Source organism: Choloepus didactylus, chromosome 2 (genome assembly GCF_015220235.1).
Source record: "Choloepus didactylus isolate mChoDid1 chromosome 2, mChoDid1.pri, whole genome shotgun sequence".
NCBI lineage: Eukaryota > Metazoa > Chordata > Mammalia > Pilosa > Megalonychidae > Choloepus > Choloepus didactylus.
The window spans coordinates 26,508,844-26,530,292 of NC_051308.1; the positions used below are offsets into that span (position 1 = coordinate 26,508,844).

At 40.7% G+C, this 21,449-nt stretch overlaps 1 protein-coding gene across 1 annotated transcript in view; it reads left to right on the forward strand.

Moving 5' to 3' along the window:
* The first annotated feature begins 7,542 nt into the window (after nucleotides 1-7,542).
* The window catches only part of WDR64 (WD repeat domain 64), a 181,907-nt gene continuing 168,000 nt past the window's right edge, over nucleotides 7,543-21,449 (forward strand). Inside the window, 2 exon segments of the mRNA XM_037811156.1 lie at nucleotides 7,543-7,687; nucleotides 12,863-12,993. Coding sequence (XP_037667084.1) covers nucleotides 7,543-7,687; nucleotides 12,863-12,993 — 276 coding nt within the window.

The window sequence follows — 21,449 nt, forward strand, 5'->3', positions numbered from 1 at the left end:
CATATATGAAAAACCCACAGCCAGCATAGTACTCAATGGTGAGAGACTGAAAGCCTTCCCTCTAAGATCAGGAACAAGACAAGATGCCCGCTGTCACCACTGTTATTCAACATTGTGCTGGAAGTGCTAGCCAGGGCAATCCGGCAAGACAAAGAAATAAAAGGCATCCAAATTGGAAAAGAAGAAGTAAAACTGTCATTGTTTGCAGATGATATGATCTTATATCTAGAAAACCCTGAGAAATCAACAATACAGCTACTAGAGCTAATAAACAAATTTAGCAAAGTAGCAGGATACAAGATTAACACACATAAGTCAGTAATGTTTCTATATGCTAGAAATGAACAAACTGAAGAGACACTCAAGAAAAAGATACCATTTTCAATAGCAACTAAAAAAATCAAGTACCTAGGAATAAACTTAACCAAAGATGTAAAAGACCTATACAAAGAAAACTACATAACTCTACTAAAAGAAATAGAAGGGCACCTTAAAACATGGAAAAATATTCCATGTTCATGGATAGGAAGACTAAATGTCATTAAGATGTCAATTCTACCCAAACTCATCTACAGATTCAATGCAATCCCAATCAAAATTCCAACAACCTACTTTGCAGACTTGGAAAAGCTAGTTATCAAATTTATTTGGAAAGGGAAGATGCCTCGAATGGCTAAAGACACTCTAAAAAAGAAAAACGAAGTGGGAGGACTTACACTCCCTGACTTTGAAGCTTATTATAAAGCCACATTTGCCAAAACAGCATGGTACTGGCACAAAGATAGACATATAGATCAATGGAATCGAATTGAGAATTCAGAGATAGAGCCTCAGATCTATGGCCGACTGATCTTTGATAAGGCCCCCAAAGTCACTGAACTGAGTCATAATGGTCTTTTCAACAAATGGGGCTGGGAGAGTTGGATATCCATATCCAAAAGAATGAAAGAGGACCCCTACCTCACCCCCTACACAAAAATTAACTCAAAATGGACCAAAGATCTCAATATAAAAGAAAGTACCATAAAACTCCTAGAAGATAATGTAGGAAAACATCTTCAAGACCTTGTATTAGGCGGCCACTTCCTAGACTTTACACCCAAAGCACAAGCAACAAAAGAGAAAATAGATAAATGGGAACTCCTCAAGCTTAGAAGTTTCTGCACCTCAAAGGAATTTCTCAAAAAGGTAAAGAGGCAGCCAACTCAATGGGAAAAAATTTTTGGAAACCATGTATCTGACAAAAGACTGATATCTTGCATATATAAAGAAATCCTACAACTCAATGACAGTAGTACAGACAGCCCAATTATAAAATGGGCAAAAGATATGAAAAGACAGTTCTCTGAAGAGGAAATACAAATGGCCAAGAAACACATGAAAAAATGTTCAGCTTCACTAGCTATTAGAGAGATGCAAATTAAGACCACAGTGAGATACCATCTAACACCGATTAGAATGGCTGCCATTAAACAAACAGGAAACTACAAATGCTGGAGGGGATGTGGAGAAATTGGAACTCTTATTCATTGTTGGTGGGACTGTATAATGGTTCAGCCACTCTGGAAGTCAGTCTGGAAGTTCCTTAGAAAACTAGATATAGAGTTACGACTTGCTCCAGCGATTGCACTTCTCGGTATATACCCGGAAGATCGGAAAGCAGTGACACGAACAGATATCTGCACGCCCATGTTCATAGCAGCATTATTCACAATTGCCAAGAGATGGAGACAACCCAAATGCCCTTCAACAGATGAGTGGATAAATAAAATGTGGTATATACACACGATGGAATACTACACGGCAGTAAGAAGGAACGATCTCGTGAAACATATGACAACATGGATGAACCTTGAAGACATAATACTGAGCAAAATAAGCCAGGCACAAAAAGAGAAATATTATATGCTACCACTAATGTGAACTTTGAAAAATGTAAAACAAATGGTTTATAATGTAGAATGTAGGGGAACTAGCAATAGAGAGCAATTAAAGAAGGGGGAACAGTAATCCAAGAAGAACAGATAAGCTATTTAATGTTCTGGGGATGCCCAGGAATGACTATGGTCTGTTCAGTTCTGATGGATATAGTAGGAACAAGTTCACAGAAATGTTGTTATATTAGGTAACCTTCTTGGGGTAAAGTAGGAACATGTTGGAAGTTAAGCAGTTATCTTAGGTTAGTCGCCTTTTTCTTACTCCGTTGTTATGGTCTCTTTGAAATGTTCTTTTATTATATGTTTGTTTTCTTTTTAACTTTTTTTTCATACAGTTGATTTAAAAAAGAAGGGAAAGTTAAAAAAAAAAAAAAGAAAAACAAGGAAAAAACAGATGTAGTGCCCCTTGAGGAGCCTGTGGAGAATGCAGGGGTATTCACCTACCCCACCTCCATGGTTGCTAACATGACCACAGACATAGGGGACTGGTGGTTTGATGGGTTGAGCCCTCTACCATAGGTTTTACCCTTGGGAAGATGGTTGCTGCAAAGGAGAGGCTAGGCCTCCCTATGGTTGTGCCTAAGAGCCTCCTCCCGAATGCCTCTTTGTTGCTCAGATGTGGCCCTCTCTCTCTAGCTAAGCCAACTTGAAAAGTGAAATCACTGCCCTCCCCCCTACGTGGGATCAGACACTCAGGGGAGTGAATCTCCCTGGCAACGTGGAATATGACTCCCGGGGAGGACTGTAGACCCGGCATCGTGGGACGGAGAACATCTTCTTGACCAAAAGGGGGATGTGAAAGGAAATGAAATAAGCTTCAATGGCAGAGATTCCAAAAGGAGCCGAGAGGTCACTCTGGTGGGCACTCTTACGCACAATTTAGACAACCCTTTTTAGGTTCTAAAGAATTGGGGTAGCTGGTGGTGGATACCTGAAACTATCAAACTACAACCCAGAACCCATGAATCTCGAAGACAATTGTATAAAAATGTAGCTTATGAGGGGTGACAATGGGATTGGGAAAGCCATAAGGACCACACTGCACTTTGTCTAGTTTATGGATGGATGAGTAGAAAAATAGGGGAAGGAAACAAACAGACAAAGGTACCCAGTGTTCTTTTTTACTTCAATTGCTCTTTTTCACTCTAATTATTATTCTTGTTATTTTTGTGTGTGTGCTAATGAAGGTGTCAGGGATTGATTTAGGTGATGAATGTAAAACTATGTAATGGTATTGTGAACAATCGAAAGTGCGATTTGTTTTGTATGACTGCATGGTATGTGAATATATCTCAATAAAATGAAGATTAAAAAAAAAAAAAAAAGGCCCAGCCAGACCTCTTGAAACCCAGAAACTGGGAACAAGCAACCCCAGATGCTAACTGTTTTAGTTTCCTAGGCTGCTTAAAGCAAACACCATGAAATGGTTCTGCTTAAACAAATGGGAATTTATTCACTCATGGTTAGAGCCCAGGAAAATGTCCAAACCAAGGCATCATCAAGGTGACATTTTCTTCCCAAAGACCAGCTGCTGGTGATCTTTGACTCCTCTGCCACGTGGTAAAGTGTATGGCAGTGTCTGCTGGTCTCTCCCTTTTCCTCCAGGTTTGCTGCTTTCAGCTTCTTGCTTTGTGGCTTTCTCTCTCTTTATCTGAATTTCATTCTCTTACAAAGGTTTCCAATTATAATAGGATTAAGACCCATCCTGAAGGAGGTGGGTCACACCTTAACTGAAGTAGCTTCATCAATGGCTTTACATCCATAGGAATGGATTAAATTTAAGAACATGTTTTTCTGGGGTACATACTGCTTCAAACCCCCACACTAATTAAGGCAGGAATTCTCAGTGGCAGGGCCTCCTCCTCCCCCAGGATGGATAAAAACCACACTCAAACAGCATAGATCTCTTCTATCATGTGAAGTGGGATGTGCAGAGCTGCCAGCCATCCAGCCCAAATTGGAGCAGTTTTGACCACCCTAGGATGGGACTTCTTCCCCTGCTCTTTTGGACTCTTTGTGCTGTATAAGTGACAAAGAGATTATTTGCACTTTCTGGACTCGTTTATACCGTGCAAGTACAAAGAGATCATTTGCTGAAAGTTTTTGTTGTGCCCTGAACCTGTGTTCCCATGACACAGCATTGTAGCAACTTGCTCCACAATAACAGGTTAGCATCTCCCCTTTCCTTGATCCACTACCAGTAATTCTGCTCTGGGTCCCTCCAAGATTGCAAAGAAAAGTCTTCCTTGATTGATAAAGTTGTCATCTGGTGTTGGTGCCCTGTGATTGCAGCAGATCTTAAATGCTGATTTTCTCTTCTAGGGTGATGGGGAGAGTTCTCTAGAGAACCCGGGATCACTGGTGGGTCTTCCTCCCATAACTCCCTTGACAGAGGCAAAGCCTTCATGGGCTGGCCGCTTAGATTTCCCCCGAGGGGACCTGATTAAGGACCTGATTAAGGTCCCCTAGGCCCTTTCAGCAGTCTTCTCCAGTGGTATCCCTCCCCAAAGGACCAAGTCTGACCCTGCTTCTCAGGGTCTAGCATCTGTGCTCTGGAAACATGCATGCATCTTTGCCCTACCAAACCCTGAAAGTGCTCTGCTGGAGCTGGCCAGGCCCATGCTCTCCCCTTCAGTCTCCCTTGGGTGGAAAGAAGTCGGGAAAAGTCACAGTAGATTCCTTTGACACATCTCTCTAAAGAAGTGCTCACTAAGGATCTCATCAACCTCCTGATGAACTTGTTGCCTTCTTTTAAGTAGTTTGAAGGAGAGAATGGGCTACTGCGTGCCAAACATGTTTCCTAGTGCCTCAGCACATCTTCCTGAATGGGCTGGCCAGCACTTTCCTTTAGAATGTGGAATTCTTCAAACCTATTGTACCATGAAACATCTCCCAAAGCAGAAAGAGGTCTGTTTTGATATCTTTCTACACTGGGGTATTAAACCATAACAATCTCTATTTCCCCCAAAAAATTCCTTTGCAAAGTATATGGGGGTCAGGGAGGGGATGCAGACAAGGTTGTATCTGCTATTCTTGCTTGGAATAACTGATAAGTCCTAGCCTTGTACTTTCATGCCTGCATCAACTGAGAGAGAAGTTTGACCATTACTCAATCAAGTAATCTTCCCTGGCTTTTCTAACCTTGGTCCCTGATAAGAAGCACAAAACCCCTTATACAGAATCTTGCCAAACATAGGTGCACTTATTTCTGACTTAGGAAATGTAATTTAGTAAGTGTACTTGAACTTTTAAAAAAACAAACAGAAACAAACAAACAAAAAAACAAAAAGATCTTGCATGCCATCAGGTTCTGAATGTCAGTTTTCCTTGTGCATATATACTCCTCAGATGTGTAAAATGCAGGAATCTTCTTAATGTATAAACTGTGTACCTAGCCACATACCACCACCATCCACCCACCCCTCCCCAAATACTTAACTTTGCTTTATAAATAAAGTCTTATTTATAATCTTGCTCTTGAAGGCAGATGTTGGGTGATCAAGAAGACAGGGAAGAATGAACATTCAATTTCTTGAAGGAACTCGGTGGTTATGATCAATTTAAAATGTTATATATACATATAAATAAATCCACACCAACACCCATCACAGTGAAATTTTTGCACACTGGGTACAAAAATAACATCTGTAAGTTTCCTGAGAGGGAAAAAATTAAAATAAAGAATTAAGTTTAAAAAATTAAATTTAAATTTAAAAATTTAAATTAAAAAAACAAAACAGAGTAGATTTCTTAACAGCAACACTAGCAGCAAAAAGACAAGCAAGGTATCAAAAATATATCTTCTAGGCAGTATTTCTGGATGTGAGCCACCAAAATGGGGAATAAATCATGGAAAACAAAGTCATAGGATATAGAAGAGAAGATAAGGGAACTCCAGAAATGATGGTGAAGGAAGATTGCAGTATGACAGCCATGCCCTGAATATATAAGGAACCAGTCCAAACTGCAGCAATGCGACTCAAAAGAGAGACATGTGGGGGTGTGTCATTACCAAGATGCCTTCTGCTCTGTATCATTTTTTTCTTTTTTAATCCTGAAAATTCTAGGCAAGCAGGGCCCAGATTCCTAGCAGTACCTGGCTGACCAGAGCCAAGCCTGTTGAAGCTCCTGCCCTTCTCTCTATACCCTGCCACAAGCATTAGATGAGAATATTCATTTCACTCCAGAGGAGTTCTACATTGACTTATCCTGAGAATTGGAGGTTGGTTATGGTGGTCTCAGAAGCAGAAATGCACCCCTAACAAGATTTCTGCCAGATAGCCAGTACTCAGCCTACACTTCAGACCCTCTGAGGACCCAGCCATGGTCCTGTGTCATGGCCTTGCCCACTGATTCCAAGATGGGCTCTGTTCCTGTTTGCTAATGCTGCAATTATGCAAAACACCAGAAATGGATCGGCTTTTATAAAGGGGGTTTATTTAGTTACACAGTTACAGTCTTAAGGCCATAAAGTGTCCAAGGTAACACATCAGCAATCGGGTACCTTCACTGGAGGATGGCCAATGGTGTCCGGAAAACCCCTGTGAGCTGGGAAGGCATGTGGCTGGTATCTGCTCCAAAGTTCTGGTTTCAAAATGGCTTTCTCCCAGGATGTTCCTCTCTAGGCTGCAATTCCTCATAAATGTCACTCTCATTTGCTCTTGTAGCATTTGTCCTCTCTTAGCGTCTCCAGAGCAAAAGTCTGCTTTCAACAGCTGTCTTCAAACTGTCTCTCATCTGCAGCTACTCTCTCAGCTTCTGTGCATTCTTTAAAGTGTCCCTCTTGGCTGTAGCAAGCTCTTCAAAATGTTGCTCACAGCTGCACTGAGTTCCTTCTGTTTATCAGCTCATTTATATGGCTCCAGGGATTTAATTTAGACCCACCCTGAATGGGTGGGGTAACACCTCCATGGAAATTATCCAATCAGAGTCATCACGCACAGTTGGGTGGGGCACATTGCCACAGAAACACTCAAAGAATTACAATCTAATCAACACTGATATGTCTGCCCACATGAGCTTACATCAAAGAATATGGCCTTTTCTGGGGGACATAATACATTCAAACCAGCACAGGCTCTTATAATTACTCAGAGAAGCTGAAGACAAACTACAGTTTAGACACCATTCCACCTATTTTTTCCCACAGCCTTTCTCTAAAAGTGACAATATTATGTCTCTCCTTATACAGCTAGGTTTATATTTGCTTCTACATTTTTATGTTAACCTCCTTTCACAGTCTTTGTAACACACACACAAACTGTGGGAAAAGAAATCTCATAGTCCTCCTTATGAAGGAAGGAGGATGTTTCAGAGACATTATGATGCGATAAGGGCCATATGAAGGGCACTGGTAACATTATGAGGTCAGTAACTTTGCTGAAATGTTTTCCTCTCTGAAATGCATTAGACCAAAGCCAGCTTTCCTCTCTGCTAACAACCTCGTGGCAACTCCTACCCATAGTATGGGATTTTAAGATCAAAGGAATGAGACACAGGAAAAAATTCAGACAGCAGGAAGGCATTGTAACAACCGGAAGGTTTTCCAAGTTGGCAAATTTGTATTATTATTTCTGTACAGAAATAAAAGATTCCCTATGTCCTTATGGATACTAGGGATGATAAGCATTTTGCCCTTGCACTTCAGATTAGCACTTTCAGGACAGCACTGAAGGGGTTTGAAAAATTGGTTGAACGTACAGCGGCCCAGAAAAGAGATGAAAGATTAGGTTTGTTTATCCAAAGAAAAGGTAAGACCAGTTATTACAGGGCATTCGAGTTGGGTGTATTGATTAGAACTGAAAATATTTTAAGCCATCAGAGCTTAACAGCAAAAATACAATGGGGAGCCTGAAGACCTCAGTTCTGTATGTCCCTATATATCAAAGTGGTCTTGGAGAAGCTTTTTAGCATCTCTGAATCTTAGTTGTCTCAATTGTAAAATGAGGGGGTTGGATCAAATGACAGCTAAGGCTTCTTCTGTAGGCTCATCTATTTGATGGTTCACTGTAAGACCTGAGCCTCTCTCAGCAGGTCATGGTGTCCATTAAGGAGCCACATGTGCCACCATCTCTTCTTTCAAGTACTTTACCTTAAGGTATCACGAACTTTCCTAAGCAGGATAAAGTTTCCTATGCTACCATAATTCCATGGTGTGGGCCTCTCCCATGTTTCTAGGCTGGAATGATTTTGAGCATGCCAAATAAGGGGGATGTTATGGATAGTAGTCTTCCAGGAGTATCAGCAGCAGAGACCCCTACCCACCATGGTCAGAATGAAAGGGGAATAGCATAGTGTGCAGCTTTGGGATGTGCAGATAGATGTGAAGAGTAAAGCTTGATAACAGAACAAATAATAACAACAGAACAAATCCTGAAATTGCCCTAGAAGGAGCAAGACCCATATAACTGCTAAAGGGACAGCATGGCCAGACTCTTATTGTGCCAGGATATATAGTCATATATAAGTGAAAATGTTGACTTTGGGGGTTCAAATGCAAACTGGTATTATTTGAACAGTACTTAATAATTTCTAAGTCACTTTAATGAACAATTTAATTTGATTCTCAGGACAATTATAATCGACAATTATTATTATTATGCCCAAGTTACTCAAATTCTAAGTGTTAGAACTAAGATTCACACCTTTTAGATATGTGTTTTAGATGACCACGAACTTGGCTGAGATTTCTCAACTTCTCCACTAAATTTTCACTTGTTCCTACTGAGTTCATTTTAGCTCTCTCTGTAATTGACTTTTCAAGCCCTTACCCTTTTCTTCTGAATCCTCTACCCAATTTCTGCTTCCCTCAGCCAAGCTTCCAACATCATACAGAAAGCAAGGCCAAAGGATAAGATTTCTGTCAAATTCCCTCCCCTCCACTTCCAAATTAGCTAAAGCAGCAGCTGTCCTTCCTTCCATCCCTCCTCCCCTCCAAGGCTATCACTTTGCTACAACAGCTTCAAAATATCCTTTTCTACTGTCTTTCTCCTCTCAGTCTAAATATGTACTCAAAAGTCCTGACCTTGACTTTCCATTCCCTTTAAGCTACCATTCTGTCTCTATTTTGCTTCTTCATTAAACTTCTTGATAGAGTATTCCCCACAGCATCACCACTTAATTTTCAATGTACTCAAATCTGGCATCCCTTACCAAAGTATTCAGAAATCTAATATGGTTGCCAAACTCGATACATTCTTTTCATTTTCCAGCCTATTTGGCTATTTCATAGCATTAACATTATTAGCTGCCTCCACTTCAAGAAACTCTCCTCCTACGTCTTTCATCATACCACTCTTCTTATTTTTCCTCTTATTTTTTCTTTGCCTTTTTTCCTAACTCCTTGAGCTTTGCCTACTGTGCTCTCTCTCGGATTTATAGCATAGTTGCTATTTACCTATGACTATTTTGTGATATCTTTCTTTGCTTATTACAATGACCTCTTAATATAATAGTCTTCTTACCAGGAGTTATTCTTTTCTCCAATCAATCTCTATACTTCTACCGAGAATTTCTCTTAAAAAAGAAATGTGATTATGCTGCATTTCTGCTTATTGGCACCCCTCTTAAACCCATACATGTTAGTTTGACATTGAGGGCCATTCACAGTCATGCCTCTACCTACTTTTTCAGTCTCAGCTCCTGGCACCTCCTTCCACGCACATTCTGTCCTAACATGAACTTTTAAGCATTTCCAAACATGCCATACTCTTGATGACTTGATTTGCACACATCATTCCCTCAACATGGTGTGCTTTTCCTCCTTTTATGTGTGTGTTCGTGCCTGCAAATGCCTGCTGATCCTTCAGTGCCCAAATCAAATGTCACCTCTTTTTAAAAACTTCCAAACTTTCCCCTGCAAAGCCTTCCTCAGTAATATTAATGCACTTTATTCTCATCTTGAGGAATTCACTCTGATACACTTAACCTGCTGAACTGATCTATATGTGCCTGTACCTTCCCCATCTCCCCCACCGTTAAATGGTGAGTACTTTGAAGGCTTTGTGACCCTAGGACAAGCACAGAGCCTGGTATCCAGAAGGTACTCCTTCAGTGTGTGCTAAATAAACAAGTTACCCATGTTTTCAGTTAGAAGCTTGTAATCACAAGGCTACACTGTAAATTCCAAGTGTAGTTTTTAAGATTTGATAAAGACTAAGTACTGCTAGACAAACTACCTTCTATGACAGAGGAACTAGTCTGAAAGATTGAGAAGAAGGGAGAAATATTATCTTAACTTCCATCAGGCTGCTCATACTCTCTGGCACAAATTCACATTCACTAATAAATACTGGAGAAACAAGGTATAGCTCTCACTATAGGCAAGAAGTTAAGAACTAGAGAGTGTTTTGAATGGAACTCTGTCTACATCAAAAACGATAAGTAGACTGCAGAAATTGCATAAGCCAAATTGCTACTAAATCTTGTCAATAACCTGATAGAAAGAATTAAAATCATCTCAGGAAAGGAAAGTCTCATCATTGTCATCCTGTGGCATTAAAATGGGATGCATATCTTGTACTAGTTGGTGTGAATTTAAAACAGCTAAGTAACTATTTGGATGTATCACAGTAATTTCAAATTTAACATGACCAAAATAGAATGCTTTATTTTCCCTGAGTCATGGTCCTTCTCCAGTCACTCCTATTTTGCCAAATGGTACCAACTCCACTGAGTTTTGAAACCAGAAAACTGAGTGTCATTCTAGAACAGGGTTTTTCAAACTTGGCATTATTGCCATTTTGGCCTGGGTAATTCTTTGCTCTGTGTATGGGGGTGGGGGTTGGTTAGCCTGTGCTTTGTGAGATATTTAGCAGCATCTCTGGCCTCTACCGACTAGGATGCCAGTGGCACCCTCAGTCCCAGTCATGACAATCAAAAATGTCTCCAGACATTGCCACATGTCCCTTGAGGGGCAAAATCTTCCCTGGATGAGAACCACTGTTCTAGATTCCTTCACTTATCACTTCTGCTCCCAACAACTTCTAATCCATTAGCAAGTCCTTTAAATTCTACCTCCAACTTTTTCTCACCATCTCCAGTGCTATGTTGAGGATGCCAATATCACTTCTTACCCAATTGTGGACACTTTCAAGAGTGAAAGGGGGGCATTATTAATAATTAAGTTGAGAAAACAGGCATAAATGTGACCTTCCACCGCAGCCCAGGATGTGCAATCACCTTCGGTATTGCCCTGACTTAAGCCTCATCTGAAACCTGGACTAACGCAATAGCCTCACTCTAGTGCCTCCTAATGACAGCCAGTGCTCTTTATAATAATTTTAAATTAGATCATGTCATTTCCTTGCTTAAAATCCTCCAGTGATAGCTTACCCTCATGCTTAGAATAAAATAAATACTTCTGACTATAGCTCGGCCCTCCTGCTCTGATCCCACCTAACAGCACTTTCTCCCATTCTCACTAAGCTACATTCTCATTGACCTTCCCAGAACATGCAAGTTTTTTCCAGCCTCAGCGTCTTTGTGTTTGTCAGCATCCGTCTCAAATGCGCTTGTCTCAGGTTTACACGTGACTGAGTCCTTCTTGCTTATCAGGTCTCAGCTTAATTTTACCCACCTCCTTAGGGAGGTCTTCCCTGAAGTCCACCCCTACCCTCATCCTCCCACAAAAATCTGTCACCACTCCCTAATTGTTTCCTTGCTAGGACTAATCTCAATCTATAATTATTTTTACTTTGATACTGAGGTATGATGTATATACAGTAAAGTTCGTAAAGTACACTAATCTTACGTATACAGCTCGATAAATTTTGACCTTGGTAAACATACCTATAACTACCAACCAAGTTAAGACAAAGAACATTTCTAGCACCTTGCTCTTTCATGGCAAAACTGCTCCTCAGCTTATACACAGATAATTATTAATCTAAGGTCTACTCATTAACTAGTCTTACTTCATAACAATCTACAGATATTTTATTTGTTTGTTTGCTTGTTAATTTTCTGTTTCTCCCACTAAAATGTAGGCTTCTTAGGACAGAGATCTTATCTACATAGTATTCCCTTCCAAGTTGAGTGTCCAGCTGAGTTCTGATACATTGTAGATGCTCAAATATTTTTAAATAAGTAAAAGAATCTGATCTTGTCTACATAGTTTGAGGGATCCTCGTGTCTATCACCTTCTTGTGCCTAGACTCAATCTTACCCCGGTGAATCACCAAATTTGGCAAAATCAAGATTCAAGCAATGGTGTATGTGGGTGTGTTGTGTGCATGTATGTGTGGTTTCTTTTTCTTTTCTTTTGCACATCCTTTTTTTTAAACTTTATCAAAAAATTAAAAAACAAGAAACAAAAAATATTTCAAACAAAACAAAACAAACAAATAAGAAAAACAAATAACCTAAAATAACTACATTGCTTCCAACATGTTCCTACCTTACCCCTCCAAAAATTAACAAACCATAGTCGTTCTTGAGCATTTCCATAACATTAAGATTACCCCCCATAACTTATCTGTTCTTATTAGAGTTTCATTCCCCCTTCGTGTATGTTTTTTTTTACATAGTGTCAAAGAACCAATCAATAATTGGTCTTTGGTCACTTCTACCTTCCACCCAAGACGAATTCTAGCAGAGACTCCCAACTGGTGAAACTTTCACAATAGGAAAGATGTAATTTACTTTCTTATCTTTATATTGCTGAACAAAACTCCTAAAATAGTTGAAACAAAAGCTTTGGAGAAGGTACCAAACTCCAGAGTAAAATATTTTCTTCTGACCTAGTAACATTTTAGCTAAGGCCCTACTTATATTTTTAAACAAATGATGTTTATTATACAGAAGAATCTGGTTTTTATAGATTGAAGTGAGGAAATAGAAGGTTAGGAAATAGAAAAAGCTGCTGAAAGATGTAATATAGTCCTTGGAATTTGATGACAGTGTACTTGTACTTTGTTACAATGCAGATGCAATCGATTATGACAAGTTTCATGCAGCAGTGCAGGAACTCTTTGGTCCAGAAGTGAAGAATCAAGATGTGAAATGCTTTTACAGGAAACTTTGCAACAACCCTAATGCATCTATGGACTGGAGTGAGGTAGTTACTTTTGATGTTTATAATATGAAACCCAGAATTTATTTTTCTTTGTTCAGAATAAATAATTAAATCAAAGTGTTACTCCATAGAGGTTAAATCCACATTGTGTATGTAGCATGTTTTAAGGCTCTCACCCATTAAGACACAGCTGCTGCCCACAACAGAAAGTGGGAAAACTGGGTAAATGTTTAACTATATTGTTAATAAGTAACTCTTAAATACATTTAGATCAATCTACCAATTGGAAAGGCTGTACTTGCCATTAACAACAACCAAGAATTGTTCAGTGTATACAGATTCTTATTAAAAGAGGAGGAAGAAACTATTGTTGAGAACCTCTTTTATTTCCTAAGTCATTTTCTGATCTGTACAGTACTGACTGCTTAGGGTTAAGGCGGTTTTGAATAGTGCCTCCCAAAAATTCATGTCCACCTAGAACCTATGAATATGCCCTTATTTGAAAATAGGGTCTTCACAAATGTAGTCAAGTTAAGGTGAAGTCATACTGGATTAGGGTGAGTCCTCAATCCAATATGACTGGTGTGTCAGTTTGAATGCATTATGTCCCCCTAAATGCCATTATCTTTGATGCAATCTTGTGTGGGCAGACATATTAGTGTTGATTAAATTTTGGGATCCTTTGGGTGTTTCCATGGAGATGTGATTCAATCAACTGCGGACAAGAACTTTGGTTGGATAATTTCCATGGAGGTGTTGCCCCACCCATTCAGGGTGGGTCTGAATTAAATTACTAGGGCACTGTATAAGCTCAGACAGAAGAGGCAAGCTTGCTACAGCCAAGAGGGACACTTTGAAGAATGCACAGAAGCTCAGAGAGTGCTGCAGATGAAAGACAGTTTGAAGATGGCCATTGAAAGCAGACTCTTGCTCCAGAGAAGCTAAAGAGGACAAACACCCCAAGAGAAACTAAGAGTGACATTTTTGAGGAACTGCAGCCTAGAGAGGAACGTCCTGGGAGAAGGCCATTTTGAAACCAGAACTTTGGAGCAGACGCCAGCCACGTGCCTTCCCAGCTAGCAGGGGTTTTCCAGACGCCATTGGCCATCCTCCAGTGAAGTTACCTTATTCTTGATGTGTTACCTTGGACACTTATGGCCTTAAGACTGTACTGTGTAACCAAATAAACCCCCTTTATAAAAGCCAGTCCATTGCTGGTGTTTTGCATTCTGGCAGCATTAGCAAACTAGAACAACTGATGTCCTTAAAGGAGAGAGATTTGGACACAGCCACGTGAGGGAAGAATGCCATGTGACCACAGAGACAAAGAGGGGAGTGAGGCATCTACAAAGTCAAGGAAATCTAGGAATTGCTGACCACCACCAGAAGCTAGGAGGAAGCAAGGAAGGATCCTCCATTAGAAACTCAGAGAGAGCATGGCCCTGCCATCACCTTAATTTCAGACTTCTACCTCCAGAACTATGAGAGAACAAATAACTATTGTTTTAAGCAACCAAGTTTGTGGTACTTTGTTAAAACAGACCTAGGAAACTGAGATAGGTATCATTCTGGTATCTTGGAGGAACACCTAGAAACATGCTTGGTCACTAAGTGATTTATGGCTATGGAAAAGGAGGAATGCCTCTGATCCTTGTTTAAACTCACAGAAGACTACATTCATAGGTTCTTTTCTTTGTTTATAAACACAATCATCTGGTTCTAAAAGGATTTGAGGTGGCTTCCAATTTTAAAAATTGCACACATGAGATTACAAGGGGTGACAGTGTGATTGTGAAGACCTTGGGGATCACACCCCCTTTATCTAGTGTATGGATGAGTGGAGGAATGGGGATAAAAACTAAAGGACAAATGGGGTGGGATGGGGGGATGATTTGGGTGTTCTTTTTTCACTTTTATTTTTTATTCTTGTTCTGGTTCTTTCTGATGTAAGGAAAATGTTCAGAGATAGATTGTGGTGATGAACGCATAACTATGTTATCATACTATGGACAGTGGATTGTATATCATGGATGATTGTATGGTGTGTGAATGTATTTCAATAAAACTGAATTTAATAAAAAAAAATTGCACACATGCATAGAGAGTAATTAAAATGATTAAAAATATTAAAAATAACCTATCTGAAATTCTTTTAAAAATCAGTAGATACAGTAGAGAAAAAATATGTAAGAATTTAAAGGATTTGAATTACCCTATTAACAAGCTGGTAGAACTTTGAACTCTAGACACAGGGAAAATACATCTGTCTCAAATATATGTGAGGCCATCACAAAATTGACATATTGACATGTGATGGCTAAAATGAACATTTCAATAAATTCCAGTATCATAAAATTAGAAACTATAATAAATGGTAGCCCAAATCCCCAAAACCAACCAAATACATGAAACATCCAGAAATTTGGAGGAGAAAATTGAAAACAAACAAACAAACAAAAGGTTCTACTAAACTTTTAAGGAACATATAATTTCCATGTTATATAATTTTTTTCATAACTTAAAAGATAAAAGCTATCCAACTCATTTTATGAGGCTAAAATAACATTGAACTGACAAAGATAAAATGCCAGAGACTACAGGCAAAGCTTACTTGTGAATAAGTACAAAAGTCCCAAATAAAATTTTAACAAGTTGAATCTAGAAGTACTGAAAAATTAGGTCGAAGTAGAATTTATCCCAGAAAAGTAAGGATAGTTCGATATTAGAAAATCTAATAACATAATGTATTAACAAGTTAAGGAAGAAATAATAATATGATAATTTTAATTAGGTGTCAGTAAACTAAGGCTTATGGGCCAAATTAGGTGTGCCACCTGTTTCTGTTAATAAAGTTTCTGGAACAAGGAAACAATAATTTGTTTACATATTGTTATGGTTGCTTCTGTACTACAATGGCAGAGTTGACCAGTTGTGGCAGAGACCAAATGGTTCACAAGTCTAAAATATTTACTATCTGGCCCTTTCAGAAAACATTTTCCAATTTCTGATCTTAATAAGATAAAATAAAATTAAAGTTAAAAAAAGATACAATTTGATAGCCATTCCTGCTTAAAAAGAAAAAAAAAAATCTTATAGAACAGGAATAATAGAAAATCCCCTTAACTTGATAAATGGGACTGAGTTAGTTTTCTCTAGCTTCTATATGAAATCACCACAAACTTAGCATCTTAAAACAACACACACATTTATTATCTCACAGTTTCCATGGGTCAGCAGTCGAGGCATGGCTCAACTGAGTCCTCTTCTCAGGGTCTTACAAGGCTGCAATTAAAGTGTTGTCGGAGCTGTGTTCTTAGGGAGATTGACTAGGGAAGAATACGCTCCTAATCTCATTCAAGTTTTTGGCAGTATTCATTTGCTTGCTGGCTGTTGGCTAGAGGCTGCCTGCCCTAGGGTTCTAGAAACTCTATATAGTTCCCTATCACGTGGCCCTCTTTGTAGGCAGTTCATAACATGGTTGTTTGTTTCTTCAAGGCTAGCAGGGTAATTATGGGAGAAACATTTCATTATATTTGCCAGTCTCGGTTAGAAGCAAGTCACAGGTTCCACCGACACTCAAAGGGTAGAGATAATAGACAGGCTCATGGAGGAGGGGGTCTCCTTAGGTGTGTCTGCTATAGGCACTTACCAGAGACTTACCAGGTTTCATAGTTTTAAAAGGATCATATTTAACTGATCACGGGCCACAGTTCATATTTATCGTTACATTCTTCCACTACCCATTCCATGTTCCCTTTACCCTCAGCAAGCACTTCAGCTGGCCGTGGTTCTTTGCCCAGTGGGGTGACCCAAACCTTCATTCCTAAAGTTTCTTAGCCATTGGTAGTCCTGCCTGGATTGGGTTGTTGCAGTTTTCCATTGACTTTAATCACGGGGCATGGTAGTACTAAGAGATGCCCTAGGGGATCTCCTGTATTCCAGGAAAATGCTTCTTTGCCTCCATTGTGTTGTTGCAGTGCTATTCTCCCTTGATAGTCAGGATCAATCACCGCAGCCGGTACAGTATTCCCCTTCCTTGCCTGTTGATTCAGAGGCATGAGAAGCCCAAAGTGGCCAGGTGGCAGTCTTAACTTCCAGTTCAATGGAATCATTGTTGTGTCTCCTGGTGGAAGCTCTCCTCCTTTTGGAACTAAGACTTGTAGACCAGCACAGCTTAAGGTTGCAGGGACAGGAAGCAAAAATTTCCCTGCTGGATCACTATCACTAGCCCCATAGAGTGGATGCTGATTCAGAGCATGCACAGCCTCCTGGAGAACACTGCCCCAACCCTGCAAGGTATTGCCACCTAAAGTGTGCTGTAATTGAGTCTTCAAAGGCCATTCCACCCTTCTATCAACCCAGCTGCCTTTGGATGATGGGGAACATGGTAAGACCAGAGAATTCCATGAGCATGTGCCCATTCCCTCAATTCATTTGCTGTGAAGTGGGTCCTTGGTCAGAAGCAATGCTGTGTGGAATACCATGATGGTGGATAAGGCATTCTGTAAGTCCACGGATGATAGTTTTGGCAGAAGCATACATGCAGGGAAGGCAAACCCATATCCAGAGTATGTGTCTATTCCAGTGAGAACAAATCACTGCCCCTTCCACAATGAAATGGTCCAATGTAATCACCCTGCCATCAGCAGGCTGATCACCTCAGGGAAAGGTGCCATATCGGGGACTGAGTGTGGATCTCTGCTGCTGGCAGATTGGACACTCAGCAGTGACTGTGGTGAGGTTGGCCTTGGTGAGTGGAAGTCCATGTTGCTGAGCCCATGCATAACCTTCAACCCTACCACCATGACCACTTTGTTCATGAGCCCATTGGGCAATGACAAAGTGGCTGGAGAAAGAGGCTGATTGGTATCCACCGAACGAGTCATCTTATCCATTTGATTATTAAAATATTCTTCTGCTGAAGTCACACTCTGATGAGCATTCACATGGGACACAAATAGCTTCATGTTTTTTTCCCACTCGGAAATGTCTATCCACATGCTTCTTCCCCAGACTTCTTTGTCACCAATTTTCCAATCATGTTCCTTCCAAGTCCCTGACCATCCAGCCAAACCATTAGCAACAGCCCAGGAATCAGTATTCAAACACACGTCTGGCCAGTTCTCCTTCCAAGCAAAATGAACAACCAGGTGCACTGCTCGAAGTTCTGCCAACTGGGAGGATCTCCCCACATCACTGTCCTTCAGGGACATCCCAGAAAGAGGCTGCAGTGCTGCAGCTGTCCCGAGTTTTCTCTTCCTCAATCAACTGATTGTAAGGAACTTCCCGAGATGCCATAGCTGTAGGCTGGGAAAGAGAAGGTAAGGTGGAAGGAGTGGGGGCCATGGGTATTAGAGCCACTTCCTCATGTAACTTACTTTTGCCTTCAGGACCCCTCAAGCCCTATCTCATATATACCATTTCCATTTTATGATAGAGTGCTGCTATGCATGGCCAACTTTATGGTTTGGTTGGTCGGACAACACCCAGCTCATGATAGGTAACTCAGGTCTCATGGTAACTTGGTGGGCCATGGTTAAGCATTCTGTCTCTACTAGGGCCCAACAGCAGGCCAAAAGCTGTTTCTCAAAAGGAGAGTAGTTATCTGCAGAGGGCGGTAAGACTTTACTCCCAAATCCTAAGGGCCTGCATTATGATTCTCCTATAGAAGCCTGTCAAAGGCTCCAAACAGCATCTCTATTTGCCACTGACACTTCCAGCACCATTGGGTCAGCTGGATCATATGGTCCAAGTGCACAGCAGCCTGGGCCTCTCACAGAGCCTCATCTTGTTCTGGTCCCCACTCAAAACTAGAAGCTTTTCTGGTCACTCGGTAAATAGGCTGGAGTAGCACACCTAAATGAGGAATATGTTGTCTCCAAAATCCAAAGAGTTCAACTAGGCATTGTGACTCTTTTTTGGTCATAGGAGGGGCCAGATGCAACAGCTTATCTTTTACCTTAGAAGGAATATCTCGACATGCCCCACACCACCGGACACCTAGAAATTTTACTGAGGTGGAAGGCGCCTGTATTTTTGTTGGATTTATCTCCCATCCTCTGTCACACAAATGCCTTAGCAACAAATCTAGAGTATTGCTACTTCTTGCTCACTAGGTCCAATCAACATGATATCATCAATATAATGGACCAGTGTGACGTCTTGTGGGAGGGAGAAACAATCAAGATCCCTGCGGACAATATTATGACATAGAGCTGGAGAGTTGATATAACCCTGAGGTAGCACAGTGAATGTAAACTGCTGGCCTTGCCAGCTGAATGCAAACTGTTTCTGGTGGTTCTTACTAACAGCTATTGTGAAAAAAGCATTTGCCAGATCAATAGCTGTATGCCAGGTACCAGGGGATGTGTTGATTTGCTGAAGCATTGATACCACATCTGGAACAGCAGCTGCAATTGGAGTAACCACCTGGTTAAGATTACAATAATTCACTGTCATCCTCGAAGACCCATCTGTTTTCTGCACAGGCCAAATAGGAATGTTGAATGGGGATGTGGTGGGAATCAGCACCCCTGCATCCTTCAAGTCCTTAAGAGTGGCATTAATCTCTGCAATCCCTCCAGGAATCTGGTATTGCTTCTGGTTTACTATTTTGCTAGGCAGGGGCAGTTCTAGTGGCTTCCACTTGGCCTTTTCTACCATAATAGCTCTTACTCCATGAGTTAGGGAACCAATGTGAGGATTCTGCCAGTTGCTATGTCTATTACAATTATACATTCTGGCACCGGGGAAATAACCACAGAATGGGTCTGGGAACACACTGGACACACTGTGAGACATACCTGAGCTAAAATTCATCAATCACCTGAACTCCATAAGCCCCAACTCTGAAACTGGTGGACCAAAGTGACATTTTGCATCTTCTAGAATTAATGTCACTTCTGAACCAGTATCTAATAATCTCTGAAATATCTGATCATTTCCTTTTCCTCAGTGCACAGTTACCCTGGTAAAAGGCCATAGGCCCCTTCCCTGGGAAAGGCTGGGAGGAAGATTAACAGTATAAATTTTTGGTAGTGTAACAGGGTCCTTCCCCAAGGGTACCCGGCCTTCCCCTCATTCAAAGGGCTCTGGGTCCATAAACTGTCTCAAGTCTGGGAACTGATTACAATTACCTTGTAATTCAAGGTAGACTTTTGTTCACTTGACCTAGAATTCTTCTGCTTATACAGTTCAAACAAGAATTTAGTAGACTGCCCATCTATTTTACTTCTAGCTACTCTGTGATCAACTAGCCAATGCCATAAGTCTCTGTGAGTCAGATTATTTTGACTGCTGCTTTGAGCCTGTTTTCCATTATGGTAGCCATGCCCACCTTGTCTTTGGCAATTAACTGCTGCCACGCGGCTTCTGCCAACTCAGGATCTGATTATTCCCATTGTGTTTAAGGATTACAGCTCAGTGACAGCAGTTTCCACGGTAATATCTGACCTACAGAGAAGGGCAAGTACAGAGCTCTTCAGGGATGAGGGAGCTAGTTTCACAAATTTATCCCTCACGGTCCTTGTAAAAGGTATGTCCTCTGGACATTCCAGGGATGTGTGAGCATGTCTTCCATGATAAATCCACTCTAACATTCCAATCTCTCTAAGCCTTTGAATCCCCTCCTCTACATTATACTGGGGCAGTTCTGGCATTTTGATCTCAGGTAATGTCAGACACCTTTTTATCTATGTTTCAGCTAACCACTCAAACAAACTGTTAATGACCTTTCTAACCCCTCGAGCTACAACATTGAATGCAGAATCTCTGCTTTAGTGGGCCCATGTCAATAAATTCAGCCTGATCAAACCTTCCACCATTATTCCACACCCTTAATATCCATTCCAACACATATTACCCTGACTTCTGTCCATATAAATTGGAAAACTCATGCGGTTCTTTTGGAATATAGCATACTTCCTCATGGGTCACACTTTACACCTCAGCCTTTGGGACCTCTTGGGACTTTTAGTCTAGTCATAGGTCATGAAGCAAAGACTGGTGGCAGGGGGGTCATGAAAAGAATTAGAAGTATCCCTCAAGCCATTTACCTCAGGACATTCCATTGCAGTTTCATCTTGTGAAACCAGATTATCTCTCCAGACAGAGGAGTGAAGGCTGTTTCTTCAGGGGAGGTGATTACAGATTTAGCAGGCACTGAAGGATTAATCTCCTTAGGTGGAGGTTGGACGGCAGACTCCTCAGGGCAGACTGGAGGTCAGGAAACTGTTTCCTCAAAGCAGGCTGGAGGTTGGGTAGCTGTCTCCTCAGGGCAGAACACTGCAGGTAATATCTAACGAAGACTCAGCAGAAACCAGGATTCCAGTGTCCTCACTGCCATTACTATCAATCTGTATGTTCCCATCCCAAGTTTCAGGATTCCATTCTTTTCCAATCAATTTCTTTACTTTAACAGCAGATACCCGGCGAGGTTGAGATTTCAGTTTACATTGTTAATCTCCTACTCGCACAATGAGACTCTGGGTCTGGTTTTC